Source organism: Brienomyrus brachyistius, chromosome 11 (genome assembly GCF_023856365.1).
Source record: "Brienomyrus brachyistius isolate T26 chromosome 11, BBRACH_0.4, whole genome shotgun sequence".
Lineage (NCBI taxonomy): Eukaryota > Metazoa > Chordata > Actinopteri > Osteoglossiformes > Mormyridae > Brienomyrus > Brienomyrus brachyistius.
The window spans coordinates 27,137,931-27,158,101 of NC_064543.1; the positions used below are offsets into that span (position 1 = coordinate 27,137,931).

The 20,171-nt window shown below is 45.1% G+C and overlaps 1 protein-coding gene across 2 annotated transcripts; it reads right to left on the reverse strand.

The window, feature by feature from the left end:
* Positions 1-643: 643 nt before the first annotated feature.
* On the reverse strand, positions 644-17,760 carry LOC125751685 (caprin-1-like). 2 transcript variants are annotated; one of them, XM_049030842.1, is made up of 18 exons: positions 17,620-17,760; positions 16,548-16,721; positions 14,958-15,020; positions 14,763-14,849; positions 10,752-10,990; positions 10,392-10,474; positions 5,885-6,034; positions 5,742-5,794; positions 5,553-5,636; positions 5,119-5,292; positions 4,931-5,039; positions 4,781-4,842; positions 4,579-4,689; positions 4,404-4,481; positions 4,047-4,200; positions 2,580-2,783; positions 1,531-1,631; positions 644-1,168 (listed from the first exon to the last, which is right to left on the reverse strand). In XM_049030842.1, exons 2-18 carry the CDS (start codon positions 16,719-16,721, stop codon positions 1,082-1,084), a joined length of 2,013 nt encoding a protein of 670 aa, XP_048886799.1. In that variant the 5' UTR covers positions 17,620-17,760; the 3' UTR covers positions 644-1,081. The 2 variants fall into 2 exon arrangements, with proteins under 2 accessions (XP_048886799.1, XP_048886798.1); XM_049030841.1 differs by having other exon boundaries at positions 4,404-4,484.
* Between the last annotated feature and the right edge of the window lie 2,411 nt (positions 17,761-20,171).

The window sequence follows — 20,171 nt, forward strand, 5'->3', positions numbered from 1 at the left end:
TAAGCAGAAATAGTGAAAGGGCTCAAACCGCAAGAATATTGGATGTGCACGGCTGCCTGTGTACTGGATATCAATCTAATTTAAAACCAGCTGGCTTTTGTTAAGATATTACAGCTGGAAAACTGAATTTGAAATATGAGGCTAACTACCATATTGTGAGCTGTGTATATGAAGCAATGTGATTGGTCCAAGTTCTAATTCTGACACAGGATCTTAGTTTCGATTTAGTATCAGCTGTTTATGTGGCAGAATCTGGCTTCTGTAATAAATAGCTCATGGGAGATTTACTTAAACATGTTCTGAACGAAAAATGATTGGCTATCTTTCTGAACCAGTCATTTTGTAGAGGAGGTGAGGCCAACCAATCAGATGTCTTGGGCCTACCTCTTCTACAATCTGATTGAAAAATGACTGGTCTGAACCATTTTGCTCTTTGGAACCTGCAAGCTTCTGAAAAACCTGTTGTTCAGATAGTTTTAATACACTGACCTATTTAAAAAAAATTCCACGTTATTGCACCAATGGGATTCCAACTCTAACAAGGCATAAATAGCCAAGTATTACTGGCATAAAACCAGTTAATTAGGAGGAACGGATAATCCTATGGCTCTAACAGAAACCCACAGAATTACAAACCAGCCAGTAATGCAACACATCTTTATTGAAACTTTGAAGAGGCAACATCAAATTTACAAATGTGGGATGTGGGAGCTTAAAATGTATAAAAAAAAAAAAAATTAAAAAAAAAGTTGAATCCTAAACGAAAGAGCGGCCAGTCAGAAAAGCACTCTCAGGAAGTAGACCAGCAGTGAGGGGGAATTTTTAGGTTTTATTTTTTTTTTACAAAAAATAAATTAATGAATCTTTCAAGTTTACAGGATTGTGTCCAAACAGGTTTGCCAAGGATTGCAGCTTTACATGAATTTTGACATCTACCATTTCTTCTAAATACATAAAAGCGGGCTCACTCAGATCGAGAATGTTTGGGAACCACTCAGGGGAGGAGGGGCCAAAGTAACTAGGTGGGCTGGGCAGATGCACTTTGAATGTTCACTGTGGCCTTTGAGGACAGTCCAAACCTTCAGGACCTCATGGCTTGAGCATTCCCTCGAGAGGTACCTCGAGAGCCCTGGCCAGCTCCACGCTTGTAATTCGGCTGGTACCCATCCTGAGGAGAAAGGGCACAGTCACGTTCTGCTAATCAGCAGGTTAAGCCCTTTAATGGTCGTAGAAGCAGAATCACTAAGAGGCCAAAACAGTGACTGGACCAGCAGGATCTTTGAAATGATCCCAGGATGATTCATCATGAGAAGATTAACAGGCAGGAGAGACTCTGTATGGCATTTAGATCAATACTGCTGGAAATTATAGTAAGGGATGCCATTTCAGGGGGAAGAGGGGGTCAGGATGATTCCAGAAGCCCCCAAAAAATGGAACATAATTGGATAGGTCTGGGCTGGTCGCCCAATATCACTACTGTCATCAGGGCTGCCACTAAAGTGCATTTTCTATACAAGGTGTTCACTTCACCCGTTGGTAGCTGCTGCTGTCGCGGGAGGGGTTAAATTGGGCTGGTCCATAACCGCTGGCGGGGGTGTCGCCGAAAGGAGGGCGATAAGCTTCATAGCCACCTGAAACAATGGCGTACGGGATCAAAAGATTATCTGAGGAATGACTGCAGGAAAAAAAGTGCCTAAAATTAACAAGCAGGACTAGACTATGTACCCTGCAACTGTCAGAATTACATTCAAGTATTTTGACTAATTCAGTTGTAATTTTACCCAGCTAGAAACAAAAATACATTCTCCTCATCCCCAATGTAAAATGTACGTGTCCATTGTTTACTAGTCAATAACTGGGTGGAGAAAAATAGCAGCATTGGGGACAAAATCTTAATATAGATCATACATCAGTCACATAGCAATGGGTGCATCTACATTTTTAAGCAAGGCCATTTGCACAGCATCTGTCCTATCTAGCTAAACACCTGTTCCTTTGAACAAATGTGCTATCCTCCCAATGTCAAGCCAATCATTTTACCCCCATCATTCACATACATAATACTACTAAAGAAAAAAGCAAAATTCGTTTCAGAAATTATTTATATTTGCATTCTGCCAAAAAGTATTTCAGTGGGGGAAAAATGATCAAGGGCTCACATAAGAGTGCGCGATACCAACAGACAAATGGATTAATGGGGTTGGGGTTTTCTTTGAAGTGAACACACAAATGGACAAAGTCCTTATGTGATATTCAGTAGACAAGGAATTTGCCTCAATTTTAATATTGATTTTAAAAACGGAGTAGTGACGTCTCCACAAGACCTGCACAAAACAAACTGCCATTAGGCATATCTGAGGCCTGGTTGAGAGCATAATGAAGCAACAGACCCCCCACAAGATACCAGCACTCCAGAAAAAACAAAAAAGCTTAACCTTGCCTAGAACCTCACCTACACTCTAAGACCAGTATACTGGACACAGGCTTTTATGAATACAGATAAGACTTAAATTATTTTGTTACTGTCTGGCCAATAGTCTTCTCCAAATGGCATCAGGAAAAAGTTAACTATACTGCACCTCTGAAACCACTGGAGGGCGCCCTGAATCCGTTCAGCATGCCTCTGGAGTTCCTGAGCCCACCACGCGACATCGCCCTGCCGTTGTAGAAGGACTGTCCCGGCCGGCCGAAAGCCGCACTCTGCTGTGGGGCCTGCTGGGACATGGACTGGTGGCCTCCTGGGGCAGGAATGGTTTGCTCTTGTGTGTGGAAGGCACCAATGACTGGACAGGGCAACAGTGAGGTCATGATCAGACCCAGCCGTAGCTGCTCCATTTGGAATCCAGTATTGATCCGATTCTACTGATGATCAGTTCTTACAGCAGATGCATGAAATTTAATCTGATACTAGTTTTACAATAGATTTGGAGGAACTGAAAGAACATTACTGCATTCATCAATTTGTACATGCATGTATATATCCTCCAACTCCTCGATGTACCTTATGGGCATTGGCGCAAACATGCCAAACTATAATAAGTGTTCACATGGAGGAAAATTTGAAGAGGTGAATAAAAAATGGATGGTTTAATAAGCTGCACACAAATGTTTTAATGCACAAGATGAAACGAGATGAACTGGAAATTTTTTGGCAAGAAGTATTTGTTCTACATTGTGATCGACAAACTGTAAATTTCTCTGACTGACCACCCCTTAGCCTGGAGGCAGTGCTGCTTATTTCAATCATACAAATGAGTTTATCAAAAACAAGACGCTTCAAAAGAAACGCTTCTTCCATTCATCCTGAATACATGCTGTGTCTGAGAGCAGAGTTAATTATATAAAAAAACCTAGTCACTCCATGAGCCATGATGCCTAATGTAAACAATCGCCATGACTGCTATAATAAAACATTATAAAATTATAATCAAACATGAATACAATTATACGTTTCTGAATTGTAAACCAAGAGTAATACACAATAGCGTAAGCATGGATAGCTTTATTCCTGTAAGCTATAGCCTAGAACTAGATATAGCCTAGCTACCAGCTATCCATATAGCCAAACAATAATACCTGCAATCCATTTTGAGAATCCACACACAAAAATTGGTTTCATTTTACTTACAGGGTTTTTATTGTAAATGTAAGGCAGAGAAGGGGGGGGGAAATAAAACATACGTAGCCTTCACTTGCTTATTTATCATTTACAGCCATTGCTCCTGTGGAGGCTGCTGTATTATCGTACCTCGCAGCGGCTGCTTCTCAGTGAAGCCGGAGAACGTTACATTGCCCTGAGTTTCCCAGCCAGAGCTCTGACTGACAGCTGTTCCTCAGGAGGTAGGACATTCGAGTTCCGATTTGTGTAAAATGCAGCATATCTGCTGATGTAATGTTCACTTTAGTGTTCACGACAGTCAGCTGGGAGCAGGCTCCCAGAGACTCAGATCACCCAGCTATCAAGGGCAGGCTCTATAACCGGGGAGCAGAGCCGGGCCCCTTGCTGAGGACACCCTGAGGACTCCGACGCCGAGCCTGTCCCTTACCAGACTGCAGCTGCTCTGGCTGCAGCTCAGCCTGCTCGGCTGGGTGTGGCGCCTGGCTGCTGAACCCGGGGCTGTAGGTGCTCGGGTACTGCCCGGGCTGCTTCAGGGTATCAACCTCGTTACCCGGCGGCACTGGGGCGTTCATGTTGAACACCTGGAATGCAAGGAATGATGCTACGCTCACCAAAGTGAAACTGCAGCCCCCCCACATCATCCAAAACCTGCGAAGACGAGCTCATCGCGTAGCGGTGCAAGAACCAAGATGCCGTCAGATGCATAGCTGGAGAATTTGAGGATTTGAAACACTGACCATGTGTTTATGTTAAGCCAAGAGAGAATGATGAAGGGGAAGCTTACCGTCTGCATGGACTGGAATGGGGCTGCGTTCACATTGATGCCGCTGCTATGGAGCGCCTTTGGTACTGGCTGGAACACCTGCTGCAGAGGAAGATTGAGGTACTGAGGCCTTTAGCGACACCTAGCAGTCCAAGCTCCACATCTACTGCCCACACCAGACCGCCAAGCAGACTACCTGAATGGGGCTGCTGGCATCAGTCTGTGGTGGGGGGTCTGTCGTGTGGGGGGACTGGTACAGAGGTTGTGCTGAGGAATAAGCTTCAGACGTGGAAGAGATCAAAGAGACCTGGGGAGGGTGAGGCCCCAATTTCATGTTAAAAGACTTGGTTGATGACCAGACAAAAGATGTCAGATGCCAAATACAGGCCCCAACTTACCTGGGGGGGTTCTAGCAGTACAGGACTGGTGCTGGGTTGGATCAGTTGGGATTCTGCATGAACTGGGAGGGAGAAGCAATAAACAGACTGTTTCTACAAAAGCATCTGAAAAATAGATTTCATACGTTTGGGATGAAGTTTTTCCGCTACCTGGAGGGCACACCATGTGTGGGAGGTCCATGTTCTGAGTGGACTTCATGGGTTGGGCAGACACAATGGCAGGGTCTAGGGCCTGGCCATCAAACTCCAGCATGGAGTCCTGCACCGCAGTTGGTAGTACCACACATTAAAAATGGCCACAGGAGAAAAAGTGTGGCGTTTGCTGGGAAGATCCTCACCTGCATGAAGTTGTAGGGACCCTGCATCTGTGCCATGAGGTCCTGTACCGCCTGCTTTCGAACCACAGGGTCTGCAGGGGGTGCCGACGTGACGGAGTTTGGTGTGTGGGGTTCGGACACAGCGGCGGGGAGACCTGCCTGCACAGGCAGCTGCTGCTGTTGGACAGTACTGACCTGCAGCAAGGAGTCACTATAACCGGGGGGACTGTACTGTGCACAGCCCTGACATCGAGCCCTGAAGGTACCGAAGAATTACTATAATATCCTTACTATACAATAAAAAGAATAGCCAAGGGCCTCGGGGTCTTTTAATCAAAAACTCAGGGTTTAGCATCCTGAATCAAATTAAAACCGAGGCTACAGGTCTCTATGAACCTGTATTATACATAATGAATCCACAGCTCCGAAATCTATTACCCAAGAGGAGCACAAACCTCTGATTCTGCATTCCACTCTTCTCCATGTTCTTTGTCTCTGCTGCTGTAAGCACTTTCCGGAATGAACTGCCGGTTTACAAACTATAAAGACAAAAGCCTAGCATTAGCATAAGCGACAACCAAGTGACTATTTGCACCCTCTAATGGGCTGAATTTCCCTTTGCTTTGCTGGAAAATTGCACTTGCCTCTTGGCCTTCGACTTCAATCGATTCTGTGACCTCCTCAGTGAACTCCCCTTCTGATCAAGAGTACGGGAAATGCACAGTCAGGCCAGGCATTCCAATGTACTGCCACACGTGGGCAGGATGCGACCCCAAGCTGATGTTACCTGGCTCTGCAGGCGGCACCTCCGTCTCGACCTTAGCTGCCACCGGCTCCTCGTGCTGCAGCTCCTCACACACCCCATTGTGGTGGGCATGGGCTCTGTCAAAGTATCCGCTCGACATAACCCTGTCCAAGGTGTCTTTGAGTACTTTGTCTGGAGGCAAGATATGTTTCAGAATTACAACATGGAGGCATAGCGAGAGGTGAAGAGAGGCACTAGCCCTTTACAACCAGCATTCACCTCTACAAAGAGCAAATGGTAGTGTCCCTATGTATACACCATGTGTCACCATTTCTGATGATTTAACATCTTTAGTTAAGCAAGAGAGAACATGGCAAAGATCAAAGCCAACCCAGGTGGCACCAGGACTGTTCTGAAAATTTGGTTTGTTTGTCAAAAGCATAAAGAAAGAAAGTTAAAGCTCATTTTAAATTTTCAATCAAAAGTTCAAACCACAGCCAGGGAGCGATTCAGAGAACGCAAAATATAGATAATTAGCTTTGTACGAATAAGGTATGGCATTCAAATGTTCACAGCCATTGCTGGCAGAACAGCAAAAACAACTGATCCCAGGTGGGGGGGGGGGGGGGGAGAGAGAGAACACCCCACACACTCCCAAAATAGTCAACTCAAAGAAAAGTGTAACTGCATAATGCGGGTCGTTTAAGTGAAAATTTTGAAAATGGAAGGTGGTTCTGTGTCACACCAGGTGGATCACGAGCTGGTGGTGTTAGAGACAGATACTGGAAACACTGCAAACAAAATATGGCAGAACTGCTTGAAGTGCTCAACCACAATCACAGGGAGATAAGCCTATGGCTGAAAGTGGTTCTCAAAGCATGGGCCCATTTCAAAATCCTGACACCATTCCTCCCTGCACCAGCTCTTCGAGTCCAGATTGAGGTCTATGACAGAGCTAACGTTCACCATGACACTGCTCCTCCTCAACGCAAGTGCGACCAAAAAGGAGACACTGCCTACAACACACTGGTGAAATACAGCAAGACACTGTACACACCAAAGGACTCCAGTCTGCGGAAAGCAGCCTCTGCAATTCCGTAGATTTTTTGCCGTCAGGACAGTCTAGCCGCTCATCCAGCCTGACAGGAAACTTTGGCACTGTAGCATTTCTACACTCAGAGCTTCCAGCAGCTCCTGGCTCTGCCTGAAGTCCACAGCCAGCTCCTTTGCCTTTGACATTAAGCTCCAAGTGATTCATAAAACACCCAGACAATTCTGTAATCATCTCCTCCTTCACTGATGCATCCCATATTAGAACATTTAAAGACTGAACGAGCCAGTTACACCAGAAGCGCAACGCAGAAAATGTAAATATCGGAATGGTGACGGCACTGTCCCCTGGGGCACTTTCACGTGGCTCAGTACTGTATTAAATATACAGATATGACATGAGCAAACTGGGGCCCATTAGTGAGGTAATCGGATGCAAGCAACCACCATGTCCTGGCTGGATAGTTTAAAAGACATTCAAGAAGTCATCAAAATTTTCATTGGCCTGCTGACACATTCTTTGCCCCAGCACACCCAAACTGTGATTCGAACCCAGGATATCAGTTTAATGGCTGGTTCATATTTCTCCGCACAAGCGCCACACCCCGCATGTCCACGGAAATTCATAGTCCTCCACATATGGTATTTATATTTTTAACAAATTATTCTGTTATTCCCTGCACCCGTACCACAGCAGTGAGGTGTGTCTCCGTTTCTCTGTTTTACAAACTCAGCGAGCCAGCTCACAAGAATGTCAACTTCGGTCAGCTGGCTGGCGTGAAATTTTCAATTCCAGACAAGTCGCAAGTCACATGCACATGCATTTCACCTTGTAAATAGTCTGTAGGCTTTGCAACCTACCCCATAGCTCATCTAAAGCATCCATATTGGTATTTAAAGTGCACACCAGTGAACTGATCATACTCATTGTGTCCAGAGCTACACGAACACAAATTTTGCGTACAGCAGGTGTTTGTCCATGGAGGCGGACAATGATGTCAAACGTGTCATAAATGCTCAAGTAGACACATCTGCTAGTACGTGTGCGGGGAAGTATGATTTAGCCTTAAGGGGTTTACCTAGCTGTCACTAATCACATGGCCACCTGTCTCGACTGTCATTTCTGAATTCTCTCCTGCTAGCTGTACTGCTGTTGACACCCCCTCTCCTCCAAGATCGGCCAATAGTGTTGGTGGCACATTTCCACTGGATGATCCACCAGCACCCCATGCATTTCAGCAGGGTTGGGTTCGGGATATCAGCAGTGGTTTCCACCCACGTTTTTTAAAGAAACACTCTTATTAAAAATAAAATAGTACGCACTTGCACCAAAAACAAATATTCATACAATTGTGTGTGATCCAAATCATTTTCAGTATTGTTTATACATGTCTGGCTTACGAATTGTTTAAGAATATCCATTTATTCGTTCACAGTCAAGTTATGAATAACTCAAATTCAGTAACCTGGAGGGTCAGTAGTGAGTGCAAATGGTGCATGTAGTTACTGGTACCAGTCCAATTCCTGGTCTATTTTAAAAAAAAAATATCAAAAGTTGCTTAAGAGCTACATTAGGCACATGCAGAATTACCAGGAAGAATACTGCAAAAATCACAAGCTTTGCTCAAAGAGGGCACAGACGACAACTGCACGTGTATGTGCATTCAAATATTTAAAGAAAGATCGGAGCAGGATTGGAAATCAGCAGATAAATATCGAATAGGCAAATACCAAAAATGTGTATCAGGACTTTAACAACCAAGAGAAATCTCAAGACAGTCCATTGGAACATTGCTGGAGAGCACACATCAGAATGTCACGTCAGAGAAAGGATGAAATTCCAACCAGTCATATGGTAGTTTTTAAAAACAGACAACCTATAAAACACAATGTAAGTGTCAGTAACGAAACTGACAGCTCACCAGCAAAGACAACTTAAAAAATTTGAGAAAAATAAGGTAAAAAGACGGAGTTGTGTGGAGTTACTTTGGCTATTTAAAGTCTGACAGACAGACTGGTCTGTATTGGGCACAAGCTTTCAACAGAGGTTACAATTAAAACTGGAAATACTGTGAACCTGTTTCACCACATGCAGCATTATTCTGAATAAATGATGCAGGTATGTATTACAAAACACTAAAAGTAAAGGCACCTTTGGGTGACTTGTGAAAGGAGCTATGTAAAACCGAATTGAAGCAATGACATACAATGGAATATACACAATGCAAACACAGTCAGACACCAGCAATTAGGGTATCAATCTGGAGAAATGAGAGGAGACACCATTACCCCCCCCCCAACCCCACTACTGTCAAGTAATAGACAGGGGAAGAGGCTGACAGGAGAGGATCAAGGCAAACCCGTTATAGGGAGGTCCCCTGTGCCTTTGGAGAGAACCTTAACCAGAGACCTTCCTAACACTTTTCTAAAGCTTCTTATTCTGCAGTTCCCTATAACCCTGCTTCAGATCCCTCTGCATGGACCAGACCCTCACAGAAGCCAACATCCTTGATGTCCTTTCTAGAGAATAATTACATACTGATGTTGTAGTCAGGAATACAGCAGTGAGCACATGGATGTCCCAGTGTCACTTCCAAGGGGCTCTGCAGCCTCCGTTGCTTGTGACCACACTGTTGATGGAAGAGGACAGTCACTGATCAAGGGGCTTATGCTCACTGACCAGCAATACCAAACTGCAATCTAACTGGTCATGTACACAAGGGCAACCATACAGCCATAGGCACCCATGTTTTCCCATCTCGTCTTACAAAGAGTTGCTTTACAAAAAAAAAATAATCATGCATCGCAATGATGCATTTAAGTCAAAGACGTACGTGCTCACAGTTCTGCATCCATATAACCTCGCAACTAACATTCTTATTGGCTGACAGTGGAACAAGAAACGGCAACGACATGAGGATGCATACGACAGGTAGCAAGGAACATCAAAAAGGAAGGATCCTGAACAAACCAAAATCACCATGTCCAGCAAGATGCTCAGGAGCAAAAAGTAAAGAATGTGAACAAATGCCACATTTTCTGGGGCAAAACCGAATCAGACAAACCGCAGCTTTTACAGCGTTACCAGAACCATCACGCCTGCCAAGTTATTTTTACAACAAAACTCTGAACATGGAGCCGAGGAAAATGCTTATCGGTCCAAGATGCAGACAAAATTCCAGTTGAATGAACTAACGTGACAGTAAGGCAGGTGGGGGTCCACAAGCCCTGCAGTGAAACCAACAGCTGGATGCACAGCTATCCTAGCTAGCAGAGACAAAAATATGAAGTTCCCAAACTCCATTTCAGATTAAAAGGCAAAGCAAGTATGCCTCCATTTTTTAGAAGCATTTTTAGAGCATACCACCTAACAGTAAATACCATTTTGCTCATACATTTCAAACAGGGAATCCAGAGCGGGGAGAAAATTAAATCACTTCAAAAAAAAAAAAAAAAACCCACAAAGCTGCATATTGTATTGTGATATTTTAATACTCACATGTGGTTCCTGCTACTTCCTTGTCCCGTCCCTCGAGTAGCTCCCAGAGGTGTACTGACGCCTCCTCGAATTGGTCAGTGAGCCTGTCAGGCATTTCAGGTGCATTTAAAAACCATTATAATGCAGCTCCTTTCATCATTCTACTGTCCACAATCAGTGATCTCACATTTACATTACATCACATACTGTCCAGTCACATGTTCTCTGTATTAGCTACCTTGAAAGCCATAGCAGATTCTCCCTTCCTGGGATGATGGCCAATTTGCCCCATGTCCCATTTCTAACCCACAACACCATCAGCCCTGTGCTATTGACAGAGCAGCACCGAGAGCCCAATGCTGGCAGAGACAGTCTGCTCACCTACTGTTGGGGTCACGCTCCACCTGCATCAGCTTGTAGAGGTTGTCAAGGTCCGTTAGATCCTCATCCGTGAGCAGAGGTGAGCCGTCGGTGCCCTGCTTCAGGTCCTGTCGCACAGTCTCGTCCCCCAGACTCTCCAGCAGGAACTGCAGCTCTAGTACAGACTTCAGCCGTTTCTGCTCCGCTTCCTCCCGCAGCAGCTGCTCTCGTCTTGCAGATTTTTTAATCGCCTTCTGCATCTACAAGGGAATGCTTTAGGGACTCTCCGCAACAACATGTACAACTGCTACAACCATCAGGATCCTATAAAAAACCTCTGAAGTAACATAAAAGACCTCAAAGTAGAAGCTAACTAACAAACCACTGTTCTTCAGGAGCAGAGTCAAATTAATGGGGGCAAAGGACAAAAAGACCCCCAGAACTCACAGAATGGCATAAAAATTGAGGGGCACTGATATTTGTTTTACTTTGTTAACGGGAATGATTTTCATTTACAGTCATAAACAAATTTCTCAAATTTTTAATAGACCTTCAACAGATTCTAAAGAGGATGTTAAATAGCAGACTTGTCAATTTGAAAGACTGCTGAAAATTCTCATTTATCTAAATTAATGCATTATACATACAGAAACTATTAAGAGCTAAATAAAAACCTAAATAGTTAGAACGGTCTCCTGCTTTCTCTCACACGTATAGATGGTATTCTGTACATATACAGATGATTACACACGTCTTTGGAACAGCAATATTCCATCCATCCATCCATCATCTCCCGCTTAATCCGGAGTCGGGTCGCGGGGGCAGCAGCCTCAGCAGGGAGACCCAGACTTCCCTCTCCCCGGCCACTTCGTCTAGCTCCTCTGGGGGGACCCCGAGGCGTTCCCAGGCCAGCCGAGAGACATAGTCTCTCCAGCGTGTCCTGGGTCTTCCCCGGGGCCTCCTCCCAGTGGGACATGCCCGGAATACCTCCCCAGGGAGGCGTCCCGGAGGCATCCTGATCAGATGCCCGAGCCACCTCATCTGGCTCCTCTCGATGCGGAGGAGCAGCGGCTCTACTCTGAGTCCCTCCCGAATGACTGAGCTCCTCACCCTATCTCTAAGGGAGAGCCCAGCCACCCTGCGGAGGAAACTCATTTCGGCCGCTTGTACCCGCGATCTCGTTCTTTCGGTCACTACCCAAAGCTCATGACCATAGGTGAGGGTAGGAACGTAGATCGACTGGTAAATCGAGAGCTTGGCCTTTTGGCTCAGCTCTCTCTTCACCATGACAGACCGATGCAGCGCCCGCATGACTGCTGACGCCGCACCGATCCGCCTGTCGATCTCCCGCTCCATCGTTCCCCCACTCGTGAACAAGATCCCGAGATACTTAAACTCCTCCACTTGGGGGAGGACCCCATCCCCAACCCGGAGAGAGCACTCTACCCTTTTCCGGCTGAGAACCATGGTCTCGGATTTGGAGGTGCTGATTCTCATCCCAGCCGCTTCGCACTCGGCTGCGAACTGCTCCAGTGAGAGCTGAAGGTCACGGCTCGATGAGGCCAACAGAACCACATCATCCGCAAAAAGCAGAGACCTAATCCTGAGGCCACCGAACCGGACGCCCTCAACGCCCTGGCTGCGCCTAGAAATTCTGTCCATAAAAACTATGAACAGAATCGGTGACAAAGGGCAGCCCTGACGGAGTCCAACCCTCACTGGAAATGAGTCCGACTTATTGCCGCCCATGCGGACCAAACTCTGGCACCGGTCATACAGGGACCGAACCGCCCTTAAAAGGGAGCCCGGTACCCCATACTCCCGGAGCACTCCCCACAGGACCCCACGAGGGACACGGTCGAATGCCTTTTCCAAGTCCACAAAACACATGTAGACTGGTCGGGCAAACTCCCATGAACCCTCCAGAACCCTGCTGAGAGTATAGAGCTGGTCCACTGTTCCACGGCCAGGGCGAAAACCACACTGCTCCTCCTGAATCCGAGGTTCGACAATCCGGCGGACCCTCCTTTCCAGGACCCCCGAATAGACCTTACCAGGGAGGCTGAGGAGTGTGATCCCCCTGTAGTTGGAGCACACCCTCCGGTCCCCCTTCTTAAAGAGGGGGACCACCACCCCGGTCTGCCAGTCCAGAGGTACTGCCCCCGATGTCCACGCGATACTGCAGATGCGTGTCAACCAGGACAGCCCCGCAGCATCCAGAGCCTTGAGGAACTCTGGGCGAATCTCGTCCACCCCCGGGGCCCGGCCACCGAGGAGCTTTTTGACCACCTCAGCGACCTCCACCCCCGAGATAGGCGAGTCCACCCCCAAGTCCCCACACTCTGCTTCCATATCGGAAGGCGTGTCGGTGGGATTGAGGAGGTCTTCGAAGTACTCCCTCCACCGACCCAAAACGTCCCGAGCTGAGGTCAGCAGCGCACCATCCCCACCATAAATAGTGTCGATGCTGCACCGCTTTCCCGCCCGGAGCCGCCGGATGGTGGACCAGAATCTCCTCGAAGCCGTCCGGAAGTCGTTCTCCATGGCCTCACCAAACTCCTCCCACACCCGAGTTTTTGCCTCAGCGACCGCCAAAGCCGCATTCCGCTTGGCCTGCCGGTAGCCGTCAGCTGCGTCTGGAGTCCCACAGGCCAGAAAGGCCCGATAAGACTCCTTCTTCAGCTTGACGGCATCCCTTACCACCGGTGTCCACCAGCGGGTTCGGGGATTACCGCCGCGACAGGCACCGACCACCTTGCGGCCGCAGCTCCGGTCAGCCGCCTCCACAATGGAGGCACGGAACATGGCCCATTCGGACTCAATGTCCCCCGCCTCCCCCGGGATATGGGAGAAGTTCTGCCGGAGGTAGGAGTTGAAACTCTCCCTGACAGGGGATTCCGCCAGACGTTCCCAGCAGACCCTCACTATACGCTTGGGCCTGCCAGGCCTGGCCGGCTTCCTCCCCCACCAGCGGAGCCAACCCACCACCAGGTAGTGATCGGTTGACAGCTCCGCCCCTCTCTTCACCCGAGTGTCCAAAACATGCGGCCGCAAGTCCGACGACACGACTACAAAGTCGATCATCGAACTGCGGCCTAGGGTGTCCTGGTGCCAAGTGCACATATGGACACCCTTATGCTTGAACATGGTGTTCATTATGGACAGTCCGTGACGAGCACAGAAGTCCAATAACAAAACACCGCTCGGGTTCAGATCGGGGGGGCCGTTCCTCCCAATCACGCCCCTCCAGGTCTCACTGTCGCTGCCCACGTGAGCATTGAAGTCCCCCAGCAGAACAAGGGAGTCCCCAGGAGGAGCGCTCTCCAACACCCCTTCCAAGGACTCCAAAAAGGGTGGGTATTCCGAACTGCTGTTTGGCGCATAAGCGCAAACAACAGTCAGGACCCGTCCCCCCACCCGAAGGCGGAGGGAGGCTACCCTCTCGTCCACTGCGGTAAACCCCAACGTACAGGCGCCCAGCCTGGGGGCAATAAGTATGCCCACGCCCGCTCGGCGCCTCTCCCCGCGGGCAACTCCAGAGTGGAAAAGGGTCCAACCCCCCTCAAGGAGACTGGTTCCAGAGCCCAAGCCGTGCGTCGAGGTGAGTCCGACTATATCTAGCCGGAACTTCACAACCTCGCGCACCAGCTCAGGCTCTTTCCCCATCAGAGAGGTGACATTCCATGTCCCTAGAGCTAGCTTCTGCAGCCGAGGATCGGACCGCCATGGTCCCCGCCTTTGGCCGCCGCCCAAACAGCAATATTATGCTTTTTATTTACTCGTGCTGGCACAAGGTGGTGATCACCGCACGCATTTTAATTTGGGCTCATTTCACATTAAAAACAAACGTTATATCAATTACAATTTTAAAGAGTGCTTCCAAAATTTTGTGAATGCCCCCATTTAAGACAATGTGGGCTAAAGTTTCTCCCAAATATGAAAAAAAATAAATTTAATTCACTGTAGGACTGACTTCTTTGAGGCTCCAAACCCCACCAAATACAATACAAAGTATAAAACGTCAAAACTTACATCTTGACCCAGAGCCAAGAGGCTTTTCTGTAACTCCCGAGCGAAGTCTACGTTATTCACCACCTCCTGGAACTTGGACAAGGCTTCCTTTAAGAGAACACAGAAAAACCTTTGAGTAGACCATTGAAAAATACTGCTCTTAACAGATTAATATAAAGCACTACAAGAACAAGCATTCTTGACTTTTTAACCCACCAATTGGTCCTGGTTGAGACGCTCTCCCCTGTTCTTCTTTGCCTGGTAGTCATCAAGCTTGCTCTGTCCAAACAGTGTGACTGCACATTAGTAACTATCCACGACGCAACCTTACTTCATCTCCTGTACTCAAGTTAGACCACTTAGTGTAAGCTTTCACATGCATCAGCTTAGATCGGAATACTACCTAAATATGAAACCAACGGTGCTGCTAAATGTGAATTGTCCTGTTTCATATATACAAATATCTGGCAATCGTGCATCTGTGACACTCTTTACCCATTTACCAAAGATTAATTTTAAGCTGCCTGCAATAATTATTCAGTGTTTTTCACATGAACTTCATAAAGAAAATACAGGGAAAACTGCCCCAACTCATGGAAAAAAAACTTGTTGGTCTAACATCTTCAGTGGTAAATGCTGAATATTAATAGCATCAAGTACCAAGCAGCAAATACCAATCAGTGACCAAGGCAATGGGCAAAACAAACATCCAAGGTGACGTTATTAAACACTTGATGAATTTATATCCTTGGTCTACAGAGATTAAACTTAAACAATTAGTTTTCAAAATTTGGCTTCACCAACATTTCTAGTAACTTTAAAAAATGCCGACATAGTTGTCTGTGAGCTCTACGAAATAAGGCGCATTTTAAACACGCGCAGAAACATTAAATGTTTAAAAAAAAAAAAAAACGTGATACAAATGGAGCATAGGAGCAGACGGCACTGGCTGCATCATGCTAAATCTTCCGGGCAGCAACACACACCTGTGGAATGACTCCTACCAAGAGCTATGAGACGCGATGTGCTCCCAAATCAACAACTTCGGATACTCTTCCATTGGGACAGGTTTACAAATATATTTTTGTGAATGACGGTTCCTCACGCGTATGGTGAACCGGTCAGACAAGACTGTGGGGACATTGTAGCTAGCCGGTATTTTTTAAAAGGCGTGCGCTGAACGCGGCACCGCAGCCATGTTGTTTCAGTCCATGTGCGCCGCACAGAGTCAATAGGAAAAAGAATCACTTCGGAAAAACCACATAATTGCATACTGGTTATTTTCATACATTGTATATACGACTGTTTAATCGCGTTTATAATGAATACAGAGTTGGAGTAATTTACATTTAAAGATTACGTAATTGTTCGTTCAAAATCCATAATCTTCAAAATTACCCCCCTCCCCCATATTTCTTTATCTGCATCCCCAATAAGTACTACAGAAAGTTTACACAAGTAAAACTAGATATCGCTAATACTGGACCCATGAAGAACCTAAATTCAAAAGTTTGGATGAATTAATGTCTTAGTCCCAATAATAGGACATTCACAATTTCAATTTCCATGTTAACATCAACGAACGTTTCTGCTTGTTTGCTGGTAGTCAAAAACGGATCTCTAAAAAGACAGCATGATTAAGGCAACACCTTGGTGAAACCTAACAGGAATTAAGATACTGTATAAAGCTTTGTGTTGTACAAATAAGCCATATTTACTTCTACGTAAACAGAGAGCCCCGTTTCAGAAAAACCACATTGAACTTCCTTTAATTAAATCAGTAATGACCGAACAGAGTCGTTGTACCTTTTTCTTCTCCATGTTACGGACTTTCTTGTCGATGACGCAAAGCACTTGCTTCATGGCCTCGGTATGTGCCCCAGATGACTGGCCAGTCATGGAGAAAACAGACCCAGGTCCAGAACCCACTTCTGGACTCGAGGATTGAACAGTACTGTTGCCAATCGTTGCTGCGGGCATCTATGGACAGCCCAGAAAGAGATTAGACATTCTGTTCGTATACATCAATACCGTATGTCAGTATACTAACTTATTCCATGATCTTGAACTGTGTTCATATCCGATCCGAAGTCAGCACCAATGTAAAGTTATTAGCACGTCAAAATATAGTGTGTATGTAAACACACACGTATATACTAAACTATATTTAAGCAATACAGATGACCTATGTGCACTGATAATAGCGTTAATTGCCGGTGTATGGGCGTTTGGATGAACTCGTCCCAGGCCGATCAGCCCTCTCAGAGCAGCAGGCCCTGACGGACTGACAGCTGGATGTTTCGCTATTCCTCAATGCAGAATGGTACCAGCAGTGGTCGGTATGGAGCAGAGCACAACAAAGACTTCATTTAGCAGAAACGTATTGCAATTTGAATGCAGGGCAAAACAGAAAGCATAGTTATTACCACACTCAGTGCTACTTGGAAGATAAAAAGGATAATTCTTCAAGCCTCTGGCAATATTTCAGGATACACCGGTGTCAACAGCATCATCACCTGACCTCCAACGACATAACAGATCACACGGGCAGATAACCCCAGTGATAATCACGGAGTGTCGTTTTTAGTACATTTCTGTAGATACACTAACGCGTAATATCAAAACGCCATGACCCCCCCCCCCCCCCCCAAATCCTCTTTTTTTCTTCCAGTTTCATCCTCTTCTAGGCAATCGGGAGACGAACAAAGCCTTTCAGCATAACTATACTCCTGATGGTGACGAATTTCGATAATACCCGGAAAGGCAAAACTAAGCAGGGATCGGTTTATAAAAACGGGGAAAACAGTTTTCACAGTTATTATTCGGGTTAAGTTCACTTTGCTATTTTTTGTAATTTCTATTAGTCGACAGGTTTTACCTTTGATATCTTTATATCCACGAGGGAGAGTAGTATTCGCGTGGGATTTAATAAATTTAAAGTTGTATTGCGTTTGTTTTATTTGCGCCTCCTCCTTTTTATCCTCCGATCCTCCCCGCCGGTTTCACCGACAATTGAAAGAAACCAAGTGCAGAGGTAGCATTTTATATGGAGGAAGGCCCCATATAGCTGTCCTCTGTTTGCCTGAGTACATAAAGGCATTAAATAACATCTTCCTTTATAAAAAATATGTTGACGAGCAATGCTACAAGTGAAATGAACTATCGCTCATGGTGATTTTTTTTTCCTTTTTAAAAAGGATTAAAGTTGACCACCAACATTCCAATGCACTTGCTGAAGAGTCAAGGCCAGCGAGATTCCACATGAAAAGATTTTTTTCAATTATTCTGATTCTGGGTTTGGTATTTCAAAATATCGGTAATTATATATACATTGTCCCTAAAACTTTTAGTTTATACGTGGTCGTTTATATGTATAGACTACTAAACATTGTGCTGCTTGTGATTGATTTCATTACCTTAAGAATTACAAGAGTATTTGTGCAAGAATGAACAAACGAACTCACTCTAACCTTACTAACCAACTACCATATCACGCAAACATGTAGTGCCTTTTAAAAATAGTATACTTCCTTCAGTAGTATGAAAAACAGACAAATCCACCAAACAAATTAATACTCGTTGTTTACCAATATATCAAAGCGTCTATGCACAGGTATTTCATTTAGGAAATGTATATAATTACCAGATACCTGCATGGAGTCTCGTCAAGCCAGTTTGTGGTAAAATTAAATTTAATTTATATAGCGCTTTTAACAACAGTCATTGTGACAAAGCACTTTACATTTAACCGGCCAGAACCCCACTAAGCAAGCCTGAGGCGACAGTGGCAAGGAAAAACTCCCTCTAGAAGGAAGAAATCTTGAGAGGAACCTAGACTCGGAAGGGGACCCCATCCTCTTCTGGGCGACCGGGGAGCATGAAACTGCATTTATATTGACATTCATTGAGATCATATAGTTTTAAAGTCCCAGTTGGTGTCATGTAGTTAACATGTCCAGGTGAGGGTTCACAGGGTGTAGTGTCGGCTCGGGATCAGCTCGGAAAAGAGAAGATGGAGAAGAGTTATTGCCCTACACCTAACCTAACCTCCAGCAGGACTAAAGAAACTATGACAGCCTGGCTAAAAGAAAGACCTGGAAGGAAGCACAGAAATGAGGGTTTCCAGGGGTTTTGGCGTCAAGCCAACCTACCGTCCACAGGTTTTTCTAGGAATGATAAGATATGAAAAGATGCCAAAATGTGAATTCATATTTTACAAATGTTTATTTAGCAGTTGCTTTTGTCTAAAGAGATGTACAAGTGAGGCAGATAATACATGAGAAGCAAATACCTGCTATGGTTTTACATTTAGTATGTTCTGCTAGGCTAAGTGCTCAGTTAATGTGCAAGATAGGTATAGGAACAAAGGCAAAATGAATATTCCTTATACCTTCACATCAGAAACGTTACACAAATATCACCATAGAGAGAATCTATGAAAAACTTAGCACAATATGCAAAAAAAAAAAAAAATAGAGCATCCAGTTACACCAAGTAAATCAATTCAATGGAACAGTTGATACTTCTGTAATAGTATTTCCCAATCATAAATTTCTTTCAGAATAAATATGTCTAATTAACATTCTTACTTATTTACTCACAATTTGTAAATTACAAAAAACATCCATGACTATAAAAAGAAAATGGTATCAATACTAATTTAAGAAAGCAAATTGAAAGTGGATGAAAGAAACCCACCACAAAAACTGCAGCATCGTCAAGCCCAAAAGGTAGCCAGATATGAAGTCTTCATACTTCAGCTGCCCAGCTGACTTCATGTATTGCTATGTCAGTTAGTTCAGTCTGGGCCAGGTAGTTTAAATTAATTGAGGAGTCTGCAGGCACAGGGCTTATGATAAATTGGCTTGGAGTATATCACTCAGTCTGTTTTAGGCCATTTCTGTTTTTCCTGCAGGTTTTTATGGAGTCGTAAATTCATGAAAATGCTGTGTGATTCTATTCCAATTTCTTCTCTTAATACAAGTGTTTCATATTCAGATTCACTTGTGGCACCAAGCTTCTCTTGCCTGTGAGTGCTCTGCAATTGACTGGCCTTGTCCTCTTTGCTTTGCGATGAAAAAGGCTGGTTTCTGATGTGTGGGTTTGGAAGGTTGAGATGAAATTGCAACCCTACCAGAACACTACTTAAAAGGTATTCTGCCAAAGATGGAAAAATTGTTATCACTGGTTGTGCTAGTTTTTAGGAAACCCTGAAATCACCTTACAAGTGTTTGGCGCGAACTATAAATTACACGAAAGAAACATTTCTTCTAACATAAGTAAAATGTTAAAGACATCGTGAAATAAAACAAAGTAGATTAGTTCATATATCGCCACTAGATGGCGCTGAAGGACCAAATTTAATAAATAATCGAAACTTTTTTTTTCTGCGGGAGGGCACAACAGATCATTGTGTCACTTGGACAGGTG